This window comes from Filobasidium floriforme, assembly GCF_021052385.1.
Source record: "Filobasidium floriforme strain CBS 6241 chromosome Unknown HD553scaffold_12, whole genome shotgun sequence".
NCBI classification, from domain to species: domain Eukaryota; kingdom Fungi; phylum Basidiomycota; class Tremellomycetes; order Filobasidiales; family Filobasidiaceae; genus Filobasidium; species Filobasidium floriforme.
The window spans coordinates 763,130-779,418 of NW_025763633.1; the positions used below are offsets into that span (position 1 = coordinate 763,130).

Consider the following 16,289-nt stretch of genomic DNA (forward strand, 5'->3'; position numbering starts at 1 on the left):
TGCCTATCGAGCAGTCAATCTAAGTCTAAGTCAACCCTGTCCAAGGGGAAATTCGATAACCTCGCTTATAACTGGCCTTGAGCTTCGACTAACACCTAAGAGGAGGATGCGAAAGTCCATGCAGGTTGCTGCAACGGTCCTCGGGTGTCTGGATCCTGATGTCGAGGATCAATCCTGCTTAGAAGTCTTCCACAGGCCAATCACTATTGAGGTGGTCCACTCATGCGCTGGCGCTGTATCCATGTAGTCTACTTATTACGTTCCAGAACCATTCAGCAGTATGGTGAGGAATCATATCGAAGACCTTACGACCTTCGTTCAGACTCCGAACAATAAGGTGGGACGGATTTCTGATAGATAAAAATCGGAAACGTTTTGTTGAGCATGTAGGCTAGCTCGATTTGTTTCCGAAAGCTTGTGTTGCCTTCCCAATTGCGATCTAGTTAAGCGATCTTGCCGAATGATCCAAGTTGTATAGTCGCTTTGTACTTGACAAGTGTCAAGGGATATCGGTTCTGATTTAGCGTGGGCTTTCACGAGGCTCCACCCGGATATGCAGCATCTTGCGACACGACGCGAAATCGCAAAACGTTACAGTAGAGTACTGCCAAAGCTTACTGACCCGAAGACGTGGCTCTGACGACGGAACACTAGAACGTTTGTAGAAACACGATCCTTACTATGTGGAAGGCTCTCGCCGCTGCCGAACGACTTCACGTTGCAAGGAGGCTAAGAATTTGACCAGTGCCGTATAAATCCGGCATATTCCGCATGACTGCCCTGTTGAAACTGTACCTCCCTTTGATCCCGCCGCGTGTTTCAGCCATCCTTTGTCAAAACGCGGTTGGCTCAGAAGCGCGAGATCGGTGAGAACAAGCGTGTTGTCTAGATGCGACCGGGATGATGAGATACGTATATAGACAGCGGAGAAAAAGGTCTCTTTTCTTGTCTATCCACTTGCCCCGTAGAAACTACTCACAGCAAGACAGAACTTCGATTTCTATAGTCCGATGCCTGAATTTCCTTCTGGTTCCGAAGTTGGTGAGGGGGGCTCGAGATTGAGTCGACGGAAGGGCAATAGAAGGTTGCGAACCAAGTCGTCCAGTGGACAAGATGATGCATCTGGCATCTTTGATGCCGATGAACGTCAGTCCAGCCCGCCAACCTCGATCGCTCACACCAATAGTGAGTTGGTGGTGAGTTAGCAATATGACCGACGGGTTCCTAGATCCGGGGACTCGCTACACAGTTCGAGCTCGAGACTCACGATGAGGACTCGCATGATTGAGGATCAGCAGCCCCTCACCCCAGAAAGCTACGCTACTCGACTCGAATACAACCCTGCCGAAGGCCATTGGGGACCAGCCAAGGTCTCCGTTGCTTCCACCCTGCGGGATCGAGATCCAAGTGAAACAGGCAGTGAATACGGCCAGGAGGACCATAGCAGCATACTTTCCGAGACGGGAACGAAGCCACTTGCCATGCAGCGGTCATTGGGTCGCTCCACCTTCTTGTATAAGGTTGGTGAGGACATCGAAGAACAAGCCAATCAATACTTCAACCATAGAGGAAGAGTCAGTTGGGTGATTTGCGATTTTCCAGACGGTGCGGGCTCGACAAACGAAGGAATAGTCGGTCACATCAAAGGGATGCATCACTAAGAGCATGACACCTGGGTGTTAATCCTTACCGCCCTGCATTCCCTTGTGCCGAGTTACGCTCTCCCCGACTATTCCTCAGAAACGCGCGGCGCCCATCGGGGACTGGCTCCTCGGAGAGCGGTTAAGTTACCGGAGAAGAATATACATATCCTGTTACAATTCCGAGGATCGGCTCTCAACAACCTCGAGAAAAGAGTTGACGAACTGGAAAGCGACATTCTGGGAACCTTCACCTCCAAAATTACAGGAGTAGCCCGCTCAGCCCTCCGTGATCGGATTGGTCGTCTATGGACTCCTGTCGAAGGGCAAATTCCTCGGTTTTATGGACAGGAGCTTAGTCCGATTCGCGTAGGGGAACGAGTATGGAAGATGTATTGATGGTAAGTCGTAACAAACGTAGGGGAGTGCAGCTTTCACGAAGGTTGACGCCGCCCCTGTTTCTAGCCACGATAAAGATGTCATGATCCTTGTTTCATTTCCGCACTGTATTGTACCATGAGGTAGTGAAATGTATCATTACTCAGAAGAATGGCGAACTGATATGATGCTGAGTCAAAAGTAATATCTACAAGAGATAGCCTTGACGGTTCCGCTTGGATTGATCGACCCGACGGGAAGCGCGCCGCGCTGGACATGTTGCGTGTTTCAGCTTTCCTTTGTTTATACGCAATTCGTGACGGACGAGACAAGCAGGCGGAACACCAAGAGGATGACGTAGCGGGAAGGTGGTTGATCGATCTGTATATAGTATGGCTACGAACATCAGGTCTATGATCCCACTGACATTGATCTGCCTGATCGTTTCCATCATACTGTACACTATACTATTTTGCACACTCAAACCGAATCTCGTGCCGGAATATCATGGCTCCACGCCGTCCCCGCCACTTTTCGCCTCAAACCTCACGGAGACAAGCTTCCACTTACACGGATATGACTTCTGTGTTGTCAAACAAACACGATCCGATGACCAGTGCGCAGCAGCCTCCCAGCTCGGCCTCGCAATCGAATCTAGTCGGGCCGAGAAGTCTATCGTCAAGGCATGCTTTGACGGCCACTGATCAGCTCAGCTCGGCCAATCATCAGCCGGACCTTGTAAGCGGATATTCGTACATCGATGCGGAGAAAGATGACTACCACGATGTGATGTTAGATGTCACTCGCTTCTACGATCCACGCGGCAAGGTGACCTGGGTGCAGGCGAATATCGGCGGACAAGCTGATAAGCCTGTCAGAGTGGGTTGTATCAAGGGCATGATCTACGAAGGCGACAGAAAATTTGTCCTCGTGCTTTTGACGATTCCTTTGAAGGAGTTTGAGAAAACAAAGGTTGGATGCCGTGTGCTCTCATCGAGATACTATCCTCACAGTCTAGGGAGGACTCTTCGGGAGATGAAAGGGCTCGTCGACAGAGGAACGCCGATAGGAGAATTCGGTGAGATAGTCAGATATTATGCCAGCGCCCACTTGACAGAGCGTTCATGGACGAAGTTGTGGATACTGGTACAAGGGAATTCTTTCAAGCCGCCGAGAAGCTTCTTAGGCTGCGAGAGGATCCGCTCGAGCCAAGTACCCGATGAATCTTATGACTCGCAATACGATACGACAGCCGATGACACCGATTTCAAGTTGCCAAGTCGCCAGAACGGTGACGACACCATCGCGGGAAGTGACACCTCGAAACGATTCAGTACCCTCGGGACAGATAGTCTTGCACATGGATTACCAGAGCGCTTCACCAGCCATCGTCAGATTGTGCAACAGCCAATCCCTGTCCACGTGGAAAAGCAAGCGCAAGGGTATTATCATCCTGACGGCAAGGTAACCTGGATATGGTCTACTCTGCATCAGAAATCTTTGAAGGAATATCCTGTGGGATATATCAAAGGTTTCTATTTCCACCGGCGGAGGACTGTGCTGCTCATCCTCAGAGCGATACCATTCAATGTGCCAATCGACGTCCTGCGATGGTACGAGATCGAAGGCCCTCAGTGCAGACAGCCCACGGGGGAAGGAAGCCAATACATGTTCATGATATTCCAAGGGGTCCACGATGGACAGATACCCTTGGATGCTGCCAAGAAACACCTAGCCATGCTCGCCAGAACCAAGTCCTTCGGAGATCAGCGCCATCTCATCACTCGAACAGTGTATTTGATGTTAGAGGCCGACATTTGCAACAGGGTGGACGGAGAAATGCCTGCAATGTCAGACTCAGAGACAGTATTGCTGTGAGAGGAAGGATGATCGGTGAGCCAGATCCAGTGCAACAGATTTGTTGCGAGCCGCACACTTATTCCGATCGTTCCAGGGCCGTCGTCATGAGTAATTTCGGTTTTATAGTCAGTTTATGTTGTCAAGAATGTAACAGTAGTGTAACATACAGGAGATACGTCTGAGAACACTTAGTATAGGAAGGGAAGAGGGGCGAGAGCCGGTTTTAGCTCGAAGTCTACTGAAGTCCCTGTTCTGCTGGATAATGATGTACCGGTCGCTGAGGAATCTATTAGACTCTTTTCCAGCAGGATATTCCGCCCGTCACATCTAGGCCCGAGTAAAATCCTTGGGGGCGCTCATCTTGACGAGGTCGCAGCCAGAGCACGCGCTGTCGCGCTGTCGGCTGACAGGAATTCCCTGATGTCTGCGAGCATCACATCATGTTGTGACGTAACAATATCGTCACATGGCGGTCGTCGACGAGAGGTGGCGTATGACGTAAAATGCGAAGGATTTAGTGTCACTCTCGAGACGTATCACTTCCTTTGTTGAGCGTGCTCTCCTGCCATCCTAGACAATATTGCGTGATGAACTCAGCGTTCAGAGTATATAGGGAGCGGACAAGAGGCTACGATGAGCTCCTCATTCCCTCCTCCTTGAAGGCAAGGATCAGCCAGAAATCAATCCTTTCCGTCACATACATACCACGACCAAGTATGCCTCCTTCCAGTACTATGCCAGAGTCGTCCCGTTCGTTTGATGGGGAAACGCTGTGCTCGCAATACACTGATCGTTCCGCAAGAGCTTCGATTGGCATGAGCTCCAGGGCCACGTCTTCTCATAGCGATGATAGTGGACTCAGTATCTCAGGCCTGCTGGCTTACGACGTCGAACGACCTGGTCGAAGCGAAGCCTCGGGGGACCAGCCAAGCACGATCGGCGCATCAGGGTCAGACAGGTCAGGCAGAACCAGCGAACCTCCGCATACATCTGATTTCGAGATGGTGCGATACGACCCGCTGTCCAAAGTCACTAAAGTAGGAAAGCCGGTTAACGAAGAGGTCTTCGTGGTCGGTTACATCGAGGGGATAGTATATCGAAGCAGAGTTGATCGGACGAAGACTCTGGTACTGAAGATCGTCTCAGTGCCTAATCCTACTTACGAAGAAATCCTTAGACGATTCCATATCGTCTTATCCGGGACGTTGCCTATCTGGACTACGCCTACGGTTGAGAGCGCGACGTTCTTAGAAAGTTGGGAGGAGAATGCCGAGGAAGAGATGAGGAAACGGTTGCAAGTGAGACTGCTCGGCTTCAGCGATAAAGGCAGCAAGGTTCATACGCTGGCGGCACAAGCGTCCATGTGGATGAACGAGGGACGTGAGCTCTGGACTGAGATTGACCGACCAGAGGCAGCCGTATTGCCAAGGTTCAGTACCGATCGCTGGGGAGACTCGCTGGAACAGGTCGATAAGCTCTACTCTTGATTCTCATGTCGGACGATCTTCATCTGGGTGTGATGATATTCTTGATAGTGTTGTCCGCTAGAAATGTCTGCTCTTCCATCAGCTCTTATTGTACTAATATCATAGACATTGCTCTTCTATCAGCTCTTGTTGTACTACTATCATAGACATTCCGCCAGATGCTTCAGCTGCTAACTCATGGTGGATCTTCATCTCTGCGTCTCGCCTGCTCTCGTATCTTCCGTCAGCCGCCAAGCAACATCCGATCGATTTTCCATAGTCACAGGGCTACATACAAAGACGAGCGGTCGAAAATCATGAAGTCGAGTATTGTTTAGTTCCAGGCAGATACTCACGATGGTGACTTCGCCAATAGAATAGATGCGTAATTCGACGTTTAAACTTGGACCGAAAAAAAGGTTGTTCCGGGATTTTCGTGATGGTATGTTTGAACTCGGTGGATGTCCGATTTCTCTCTCAGTACTCTCGGCATGGATGGCATAATCTCCACGCTTCACTGTAAGCGCAGATACGCCAGTTCCCTTCCGAAACTGCAGTTGAGGTCACGATCCGCCTCAACGCTCGTTACATACCGCATTATCATTACCTCATTGGCGCGGCATGTCCATGATGCTTTGATAGACCAGATAGAAGAGCTCCATTCATTAGAACAAAGGAGTAATCATCATCTAAGGAAAGCATGAGTGTGTTCCGTTTTGCAGGCGGAGTCGCCACCGACAAAAGAGTCCAACCTCAACATCCTAGCCAGAAGCGTATAAATATGGGAAATGGCGTGTTGAAAGTAATGCTGGATCTCGTTATAGAATTGCGAGACCTGGTATCAATGCAACTGCTCATATCGATCAGTAAGAGAATTCTTCGATCGCGACCATGTCTTCCAACAACGACGCCAACAGCTTATGCAGCAACCGGACTTCGGTTCAGCCACAGACACTGGAGGACGGCGTTTCTTCGAGGAACACGCATGATACGGGAAACATCCCCGATCAGTCTGTTTCCGATGAAGAGGCGTCAGAAGCTGGATCAGAAGTCTCCCACGATAGTTTAGACGAATACAAACTTGCGTCGCAGCATTTCTACGATCCAGCCATGATTGTCTCGTATGTCTATGTCGGCGGGAAGATGGTCGGGTACATCAAGGGTGCCATCTACCGGAAAACCACTTGGGTCCTGGCGTTGGTAGCTTTCCCCTCAGAGACCTCGGGCCAAGGATGTTGGGTGCTGAAAGGTTCTTACGGCGGTGGCGATCATCGACAAGACATGATCTCCCAAGTTTCCGAGTGCATGTCGCAAAACACCCAGCGCGGCACCTCGGCGAGATCTTTCCTCTCGAAGGTTGGGTTCAGCCTGACACCTCGAGAGGGACAGATCTTCTGGCTTCATCTCGATCAGCAGGATGATCCCAAGACGGTCCCTGCCTGGACCGACGAGTCTCCTGCAGAGAGATACCAGCGTCAGGCGAGACACTTCGAGGAGGGAGGCGAGGCGATGCTGGAAGGTTGATGTCGGAATCATTCAAAGCACTAATCGGTTTCCGACGATGGGCAGTCGCCACCCGACCAGGAATGATGAGAAGGACTTGTAGATTTCTTAGACCTTAGTTTGACTATTGGAGTGTTATGCGAAAGTCTGATGACCGTTCTCGCTCCCCGCAAGTGGTTATGACGAGGCTACAGTCTTTTGCGATGTTCAGCAGGTATCATGCTGTGTCAGCGTGTCGTATGGGTCTCATGTGCTACACGCTCGAATCCGCTCACGTCGAACCAGTCCAGTGTTCAAGGCTCAGCTATATAAGACGCGAATCCTTTCACACCTAGGTCCACATATCGGCAGTAGGTAACGTCGGACCAATCTGCTACCGCATGGTTTCTAAATAGTCATCAAAGCTAAAATTTTTCTCCTAATCGAAGTAAGAGAGAGAAAGCTAAAGATTCCCAGATGTACCCAGTACAAACGAGACAGCAGTCAGTATCAGCATGTGTGACACGGCATCGTCATGACCGCATCGATTAGGCATGTTTGGTCCCCGATCAAAGAAAGGAGAGCGTTGCATGAATGGAGTGCGTAGGATGTAAGGAAAGCATCGATGCATTCCCTTGTGCGCACCGATCTCCCACTACACAAAGGAGTACGCAGAGAAAAGCGTATAAATACAGGTATAAAGTAGCAGGTTTTTGTCGGTCCTATTGTGGTGTCATCTGGAATATCGCATCCACCCGTCAAGTCATCAATCATGAGCCTAAATACCGATGCCATCACCGCGAGCGTTGCCACCAATGGGACATCGAACCAGGAAAGAACTCTGGAAGAACGAGTCCCTTGCTGAGTCTTGCAAGAGTCTGACCACGAGTCCGACCTCTCTGCGTCGGGAAACGAGGATCTCAGCGCTCTGTCCGAAGAGCCTGTGCAGAATCGATATGGTTTCGCTCCGCATTTCTATGATCATCTGATGACAAAGTCGTTTGTAGAGTTCAAAGGGGAGACGGTGGGCTACGTAGAAAGGGCTATCTACCTGAGGAAGACCTGGGTGCTCGTCCTCGTCTCGACGCAGACCAGCACTTCAGAGGCTGGTTGTTGGGTGCTGAAAGGCGCGTGTGGCGCGACGCAGCGAGAGCTGCGAGACCACATCATTGAGGAACTATACCAATGCTGGATACAGACCATCGAGCGCGATTGTCCGGGATGGCCTCTCTTTGTCAAGCTCAGGTCGGACTTGATTCAGGGCAAGGATGCCGTTGACTGGGTACATCACAACGATGCAGATCCTGAAACGATCCCGACCTGGAGAGAAGTTGAGCAAGGACGTTAACGCAAGGAGGCGGAAGCTCTTCGGAAGCAGATTGCTTGATCATTTGGTTCCGACGATCAGCAGTCGCCACTCGACTGAAGACCGAGAATGGAGAACTTTGCAATGATAATTGTGTTGTGATGTCCTAGATTGTTGTATCTTATCGATCTCTCATTGGACTCTCATAGATATAGATTCGATTATATACGATGGCTCGACGCAGTGCAGCAAGTTCCAGCGCGGCGACGCCCGCTCCGGCCAACCCTCCGCCTCAAGAAGCACCTGCCGAACCTGCCCCTGCTGCAGCAGCTCCACCTCCTCCACCTCCTGTAGCGAGAAGACGAAACAATGTCGCCGGTCCTACTTCTGCCTTGACTAGTTTCCTCAGAGTCAGTATAGCGAAACACTATATCTGACCTCGTGGCTTAAAGCTGAATGATGGTTGCCGTGAGCTAGGAACACGGCATTCAAGCTACAATCGGTCGTTCAGGATGGGGCTCGTCTCAACAACCTCCAGCTGAACCTACTACCCCTGGACCTGAAGAAGCAGGACCATCGACTCCTCAAGCACAAGCGGGTCCTTCGAACTCGAGAGGCTCGGAAGATGCGGCGAGTAGGAGCGTCACACCGGCTGTTGCTCCGAGGGGGAGCAAGAGAGCGAAACCGAGCAGAGGAAGGGTCGAGGATGTGAGTTCCGCTTTCTTTCAATCGCTGCTCATCTGCCTGTTCAATCTCTGACACTCGATAGCTGTTACGTTCTACCTTGTAGGATATCGACTCGGACGACCTGGATGACGACAACTTCGTGCCAGCGAAGAAGAGCAGGAAGACGATCAATAACGACGACGATGATGACTTCGTGGATGACACCGTAGCCAACAGCTTGAGGGCGATTGGGGAGTTCATGAATTGCGGGAAATGCGAGGTCCAGTTCACTGTCGTACGTCCTCGCTCTTCCCCTTCGATTCTTTCACTCGAGGTGATTAGACGAATGGGAAAGCTGAATCACCTGTCCCCACTACCTCGCGCCATCATACCACCGTTACTCTCCTCCGTAGACCGCCTACACGAAGCCTCATCCAGCACGAACCGGCTACCTATGTTACGAATGTACCGTCTCCTTCGGTATAGACCCTTTAGCTAAGCCGAAAAAGAAGACGGCGAGGAAACCGGCTGTCAAGGAGAAGCGAGCCAAGGTTATCAGTTATGAGGAGATCAAGGGGGCTTTGCCTTTGGGGGATCTTTGCATCAAGGTCAGTACCAGGCCTCAAGGGAAGCTGCGGGATGCTGCTCAATGGGCCGCTGATTGTGATTTTTCTACATCGGGCTTGGTCAGTTGATCGGGAAGTATATCGAGGACGTAGAGGCGCTGGGGAATATCGGGTCCAAGTCGATGGACAAGGTGTGCAGGATCATCTCGAAAAGTAGGAGATTGTGAGTCAAGCTCCATCGCGAAGCTGTTTGGCTTGGAAGCTGATGCGATTCTGTTGATTCTGCGGGGCAGGACGGCGGATACGGCGACGTTGTTTTATGCTGCAGAGAGGACCCAGTTGAAGATGTATGATTGTACCAGTAAGTTCGCATACCGACCCCCTTGCACGTCCATATGCCAGCCACGCGTACTGAAAACATGCCATATTTGATCCCAGATCTCATCCCGGCGAGCTACGTCACCCTAGCTGCCCTCTGCCCGAACTTGGAAGAACTCTCGCTCGAGCTTTGTGGTCAGCTGGATACGGATACGATGATCAAGTGGGGACAGGTTCTGCCTCATCTCAGGAGGGTCGAGCTCTGGGGACCGTTCAACGTCAGGAAGGAAGGGTGGATCAGGTTCTTCAAGGATAAGGGGAAGACGCTTGAGGGATTGCTAATTACGTGAGTCGAACGTCGTCTCTCTCAGATGGATCGATTGCTAATAGGGATTCGATGGCAACATAGGCAGTCGCCGAGATTCGACAAGGAATGCCTGGAGACCATGGTCGAGCACTGTCCGAACATCAAGGAGCTCAAGATGCGCGAATTCGGCTTGCTAGCGGACGACTGGCTACCCATCATCGGTCGACTGAAGAAGTTGGAGCTGCTTGACCTCTCGGCTCCTGGACATGCGTCGCTGACGGATCAGCCGGTGATCGACTTGTTGCAGCAAGTCGGAGCCAATCTGGAGTCGTTGAGCTTGGAGGATCACATCCGGCTCACCGACAAGGTCTTGATGAAAGGGATCGTCCCGAACTGTCCGCAGATCCGGCGGCTCAACATGGCCAACGTAGCCGATTACACTCCGCCCCAGGAAGACGACCTATACGAGAAGAGCGGGATAACCAACGAGGGAGTGGCCGAATTCTTCAAGGCTTGGAAAGAGCATGGACACGATGGCTTGTTCGCAGCCGAGTTTAACATGAATCACGACCTCAAAGAAGAAGCTCTGGGCGCACTGTTGGATCATTCGGGAAGGTCGTTGGAGAAGCTTGATATCAAGGGATGGAGGACGGTCTCGGAGGAAGCCTTGAATGCCATCGGGACCAGCTGTCCGAACTTGAAACAACTCAACGTCGGGTGGTGTAGGATGTTGACGGACTTTACCATGAAGGCGATCCTGGATGGGTGCGAGCAGATTGAGACAGTCAAGGCCTGGGGTGAGTGGGCAATGGTATCGATGGACAGGTGGGTTTGTATAGCAGCTGACCTCGATTACCGAATACCGTCCAGGTTGCAACAAGTTGACGGATAATGTACCTCGCAAGAAGGGCTGCCGTGTTACGGGGATCGAAGCGCATGCTATCGGTGTATAGCTTATTGAGAAAGCAGGCGGGATGATGCAGAACCAGACGATACTACATACGGAAGGACGGGATAAGGATTCGTGTTCTGGGTTAATCTCGAGAGAAGTTGTATGCGGTTACGATCGCCGATTGCATTTTCGAATACTATGCCAGTTTCGGACCATTCGCACGCCCTTCGTACTGCCTTGTATGATCACACGAGCTTTCTTTTTGATCAAGAAACCGTAAGCTCAGAGGATGCAGGATTGCGATTCATTGCGAACCTTGCCGTTGAAGGGGCGCGTCCTTTTCACAACTACGTGTAACTAGATATCAGCTACAAATTCTACAAACTACCATCTAATCGCACTCAATGATGATTCGCAAGCTCCGTATCAGAAGTGATCAGATGCAGATCTAGCTGGAATTCAAAGTATTAGACCATCTAGGCAGCAGGAGGCTCGGAATGGAACAACCTGTCTGGTTATGATGAGTGATGCCGGATCATCAACACCCTCCAAGCTGGAAGACCGGTAAGTCGATACAAGCTTGCATACGTCTCGCTTAGTGGCCTGACCTTGTCCTATACTCCATTGACCAGGCCAACTACCCTGAGGAAATGTGAGGACGATCCCCGGTATCAGGGGCGATCGATAGGTAGCTAATACATAATTCCTGAGCTTAGCATGCGATGCATGTCATCGTGCCAAGCAGGTGAGTTTATAATAGGTGCAAGAACCGACGTGTCTCTAGCTGATCACCAGGAACCACTTGCAGAAATGCTCAGGGCACAAACCTTCTTGTGTAAGGTGTAGGCAAAGCGGGTGGAATTGCGTCTATGCTCCTCGAGCTCGCCGAAAAGTAGTCCCTAGGAAGGCGAGTGCAGAACCGACCGAAGTTACCAGAGTTCGAAAAGAAAAGAACGGATCAGATGCGGACTCGTCGGGCTTGGATTTCTTGCCAGAGAGAAAGGAGGAACCTGAAGCAGGACCTAGCAGGCTGCGTGATAGTCCGGTCAAGCGGCCTACCAAACGAAGGAAAGGAGGGGACGCTGGCGAGCTCGATGTCACCTACAGCTACTCAGACAGTCCTGACAATGGTCACGATAAAGGGTTCATCAGAGCGAGGGGGGAGGGTGGTAGCGGCTATGTGAGGAGAGATGCCCAAGGCAAGGAATTGTTGATGACCGCAAGGGAATATGTGAGTGGTTCACGATGCTAGATCTATCCTCAAATCGATACTTATGTCTGCCTCCATAGCTGCAATGTTTACAAGCAGACGGACACCTTAACAGCCTGGATCTATCTGCATTTCTCTCTCTTGTTGAGCCTCGTAATCCGTCTCTCACACCGATATCGCTACCTATCCCTCCCTTACCGCCTGTCGAGGATCGGGTGCCAGAAATCGACAAGATGATCATGGAATCCATCTCCGAGGAAACGCCTGCCGATTTGCAAGTACATTCGGATCCGTACGACGAACAGCCGTTTGAAGAGGAAGACGTCGAGATCGAGATTGGGACGAACGTGGTGCCGGAAGATGACTCCCCGACGCTCATCCACTTTGCGGTTGAAGAATCGGCCGACATGCGGTTCTTTGCCAGGAGCAACTCGATGCCGCCTGTCTCATCGTTACCACCACTCGAAATGACATCCTTCTTGGCTTCTCAAGCACCGCCATATTCGCCTCGGAGTCATTATCTCACAGAAGGCTTGGATCTCGCCGCCTCTAGCAGGACACCGGTGCTTTCGACGTTCGACGATGCCATGGCCCTGGTCAGACCACCCACAACAAACGGTTGGAGCACGTCTATCCCCATGCCAAAGCCTTACGACCCGCAAACCATCATCACACAGAGCCATTACGCTTCGAGTCCCTTGACACCAATGCATATCGATTCCCGGGATACCCGTCCTCCCTCCGAGATGAGTTCGACAACCTGGGAATTCGTTGGATTAGGTCAGGCAGCGGCGTATCGAACGCATTCGTCTCTACAAAGAGCTCACTCAGTTCCACAGTCGCCATTCCCGACCCAACATTTCGGTTCGATTCCCCATGTAACGGGGCCTGTCAGCGTGATAGGAGATTTCGGAACGACAAGTGGGACGGAGTTCCCAGCTCCTAGTCCGTATGCGGTCGAGACTGTCGTTAGCAACGGCGTCATGTCGAGGCATGACGGCTTTATGGCATCGACAGCCGGTCTACCGGATCACAGGGCGTCGCCGGACGTTGACGTGGACATGTCGGGGTTGTTAAATAACGAGATGGAGGAGGACGAGAACGGGGTTCGCCAGGTCACTGTGGTCAGCGTTCAGTCTGATAAGCCGAAATTCACCCCGACGTTGAATTGGAACTCGACCGCGACCACCATGCCAACCTCATCGATCACGAAAGACTCTGAAGGAGAAATCGACACTGCTTGCCATCACCTGGCGGATATTTCGCATACGCTTTTTGCCATCAATACTCTGGGTAAACCTAAGGACATGGCGCTGGTGGACATCTTTCCTCAACTGGGTCGAGCAATAGAGATCCTGCTGGTCGCAGTGACATGCGCATCGTGTGCGACTTTGCCTATGACTTCTCTTGCCCACCTCGCCCTGCTTTCCCGTATTTGCGATATCCTTCGGTATCCACATCCGATCACTCCATCGCCGTTACCTCTTATCGTCGCTGGAGGAAGTATCACCATGACTGGATTGGCACCTGAGATGGAGGTTCATATCGTCGATGTCATCTGGGCAAACTGGCGAGGCTCTTCTGTACAAAAGGTCTGTGCGCTGATGAAGAAAGAGGCAAGGGAGACGCTAGGTCGGATCGCCGAGGAGGAGATCAAGCAGAGAGCACAGGCAGAAGAAGCGGATAAATCAGGGCGTGACCACGAAGAGTTTATGGTGGAAGGATCGCTACCGAATTGCGCTCAACCGCCAGAGTCGAGAGATCAGCAATATATCGTGCGGGAACTGAACGGGGTGATTTTCCGCGAGCCGGTCAAGGATTCGACAGAGACGGCACAGCCCACATTCAAAACTGGTCCGGAAGGGAGTCGAGCTAAATTTATCGTCGACGCTATCGAAATCTTATCGCGAATACCGTCAAAATAGTCAAAATAACCCTGGGGTGCGCCGTCCCGGCGCGCCGCTGCGGGTGATCTTGATCGGAGAATTAGGATCGGTAACCTACTGCTACCTTTGTTACTGGCTCAGGAGGGTTTTCGATTGTTTGTCTCATCAACGCATATGTCAAGTATTGTTGCAGTATTGGCATCTCGCTTGACGACTGGCGACTAGTGTACCACGCACATCGCCATTAGTTGGGCTGCCAAGACAGATTGATCAAGCTCGAAACTCTTTCGGGAGAAAATGTCGTTCCGAGCGAGACCTTGTCTTGCGGCTGCAAAAAGGTTAATCACCGCGCGAATGCGCGAGATCCCTTGTTCCCTACCGAAAAGCAGATCCAGCGAGATCCGTTGCGAGCTGACCACTTTTAGCTTCAGGGCAGGGGTCGTGGCTCTCGGTGCTGTGCTAGGGGTATCGTGCGCGACCACCCCAGAAACCACGCCGACGCCTTTTGCCCGTTTGCATTTCACACAGAGGAACCAGAAGTGCACAGACGGATTCCAGAATGGGCGCCACTCGTTGCTCGTCAGTCATCTGGACCGGATGACACAGGTTGTGTGGCCCTGGACGTGAATCGCTGATGTGGATAGGTGGATATCTGTTATTCATTCACCCGATACAAGGGACCTCTTTTGTCTCTCGATTGCCCGCCATTCACTGGTCTCAGAGTGAAGAGACCCACCATCGTCTGGTTCTCCCTGTGCTTCGGAAGTATATCCCACCTCCCGCTGATCTCTGTGCCGTCAACTCGCTTCCGAGACCTCTCAAGCCGCCGTTCGTCGGCGTTGTCGTGTTATCCTCGTGACACACGACGCCGTCGCACGGCGTAGGCGCCCTCCCTCTCGAGCTGGTGAGCGAATACCGGCGTAATCGTAAACGTCTGAATCCGAAGCCAGGTTTGCCAATATGACAACCAAAGGAAACTTCCTGCCTCCCACCGTAACTGCGAGGATGCTTTCCTTGCCCTTGTTCTCCCCGTAGAATCATCCTATTGCCCGGGACAGAGGCTTTCCTCCCACAACCGAACGGAGCCGACACAGCCTAGTGTGACGCACTGAGGACGAGAAGGTGCTAGACGGGCCGACAGCCGTAAGGCGGAAATGGTCAGCAGAGGCGAGAGGTGGGGTCTGGGGGATGACCACTTTAGTTTGTAACTCTACGTTATACGGTGCCCACCGTCATCATGATCATTCGCCATAGGTCTGGCTCGTTCAAAAAAGGAAACCCTTCAATATCTTCGATTTATCTTGGCCCGGTTCGTCAATCGGTCGAGTCCGTTTGATAGAGCTAAAGCAGAAAGACCCGACGAGCTAGCAAGCGATCGTCTTCTGTGACAGGCGGGACCAACCTTACTCGGACGGTCTCCCTATACTCTCCGACTTTCCCACAACGCAGTCGGACATTGGGCCCTACCCAGAAGATTTCGAGGCCGTACCAGGACCGGAGACTTTGTTTGACCTGGAGGCTGAGCAGCTGCCAGGCTTTCAGGACCGTTCGAGTCTTCCCTTCCTACCATACCGGGGAGAGCGACTCGATATCGGCATCGCTGTACCTGCGGAATATCGAGCTGTCCATTCCGACCTACGAGGAGCTTCGTAGAGGATTGAAGGCTGTACGAGCAGGTCAAATTACCTAGACGGGAACTTTGCGAGATCCTAAAAGCATCGCGGCGATTCATCCGCGCATCCGGTATCGACTGGGTGATTCAACCTCGTAAATCGAACTCGGTCGATCATCCGTAAGTTTGAAATTCGGCGAAGTCACTCAAGCTGGTTCGAATTGCTGATATTCCTCGTTCTTTCCTCTTCTCCGCTCCTTCCATCTTCTCACCATTAAATGATGGTCGACACCGCTCAATGTATCCACATCGAACCGTATGGTCCGTCAATGGATACTGTATCGACCATGGGGTCTTTCGCTGCGCATCCCAAACCTGTCGACTTGGAATCTTACGCTGAACCTATGCGATGAACCATCGGCCATGGAACGCATTCAACCTCTTCGGGGCGATCTTTTCCCTCTATTCGCCTGCCTTTCGTCTGAACTCACGGACCTCTCGCCGGCCCAAATCGACTGGCTAACATACCGGCTGACTGGACTTTGTGTCTACCGATGAACAACCATGATACCGTGGCTACGTTGAACCTGGACTCTCATTCCACCTTGGAACATCTGGCACATATTCACTCTCAACATGATACGCCACGCAACTCCAGGTGAAACCTCAATCCGCCATCAACTCAAGATCAAACGCTGAG

The 16,289-nt window shown here is 51.7% G+C and overlaps 5 protein-coding genes across 5 annotated transcripts; all 5 read left to right on the forward strand.

The window, feature by feature from the left end:
- Positions 1-771: 771 nt before the first annotated feature.
- HD553DRAFT_356436 (uncharacterized protein) lies at positions 772-3,972 on the forward strand (the record flags this gene model as incomplete). The annotated part of the gene is made up of 5 exons (XM_046183850.1): positions 772-866; positions 1,007-1,196; positions 1,299-1,574; positions 2,014-2,041; positions 2,677-3,972. 5 exons carry the CDS (start codon positions 772-774, stop codon positions 3,894-3,896), a joined length of 1,809 nt encoding a protein of 602 aa, XP_046036384.1. The 3' UTR covers positions 3,897-3,972.
- A 622-nt stretch (positions 3,973-4,594) lies between these two features.
- HD553DRAFT_356438 (uncharacterized protein) lies at positions 4,595-5,371 on the forward strand (the record flags this gene model as incomplete). The annotated part of the gene is made up of 1 exon (XM_046183851.1): positions 4,595-5,371. The coding sequence occupies one exon, from the start codon at positions 4,595-4,597 to the stop codon at positions 5,363-5,365; it is 771 nt and encodes a 256-aa protein (XP_046036385.1). The 3' UTR covers positions 5,366-5,371.
- Positions 5,372-6,235: 864 nt separating this feature from the next.
- Positions 6,236-6,868, forward strand: HD553DRAFT_342643 (uncharacterized protein; the record flags this gene model as incomplete). Its single annotated transcript, XM_046182777.1, has 1 exon — positions 6,236-6,868. One exon carries the CDS (start codon positions 6,236-6,238, stop codon positions 6,866-6,868), a length of 633 nt encoding a protein of 210 aa, XP_046036386.1.
- A 1,455-nt stretch (positions 6,869-8,323) lies between these two features.
- HD553DRAFT_350450 (uncharacterized protein) lies at positions 8,324-11,125 on the forward strand. The gene is made up of 9 exons (XM_046183532.1): positions 8,324-8,542; positions 8,610-8,840; positions 8,923-9,093; positions 9,212-9,406; positions 9,490-9,587; positions 9,658-9,725; positions 9,803-10,028; positions 10,092-10,786; positions 10,860-11,125. Exons 1-9 carry the CDS (start codon positions 8,363-8,365, stop codon positions 10,940-10,942), a joined length of 1,947 nt encoding a protein of 648 aa, XP_046036387.1. The 5' UTR covers positions 8,324-8,362; the 3' UTR covers positions 10,943-11,125.
- Positions 11,126-11,318: 193 nt separating this feature from the next.
- HD553DRAFT_44231 (uncharacterized protein) lies at positions 11,319-14,107 on the forward strand. Its single transcript, XM_046184229.1, has 5 exons — positions 11,319-11,445; positions 11,514-11,533; positions 11,598-11,626; positions 11,690-12,112; positions 12,172-14,107. The coding sequence occupies exons 1-5, from the start codon at positions 11,399-11,401 to the stop codon at positions 14,014-14,016; spliced, it is 2,364 nt and encodes a 787-aa protein (XP_046036388.1). The 5' UTR covers positions 11,319-11,398; the 3' UTR covers positions 14,017-14,107.
- The last annotated feature ends 2,182 nt before the right edge of the window (positions 14,108-16,289 follow it).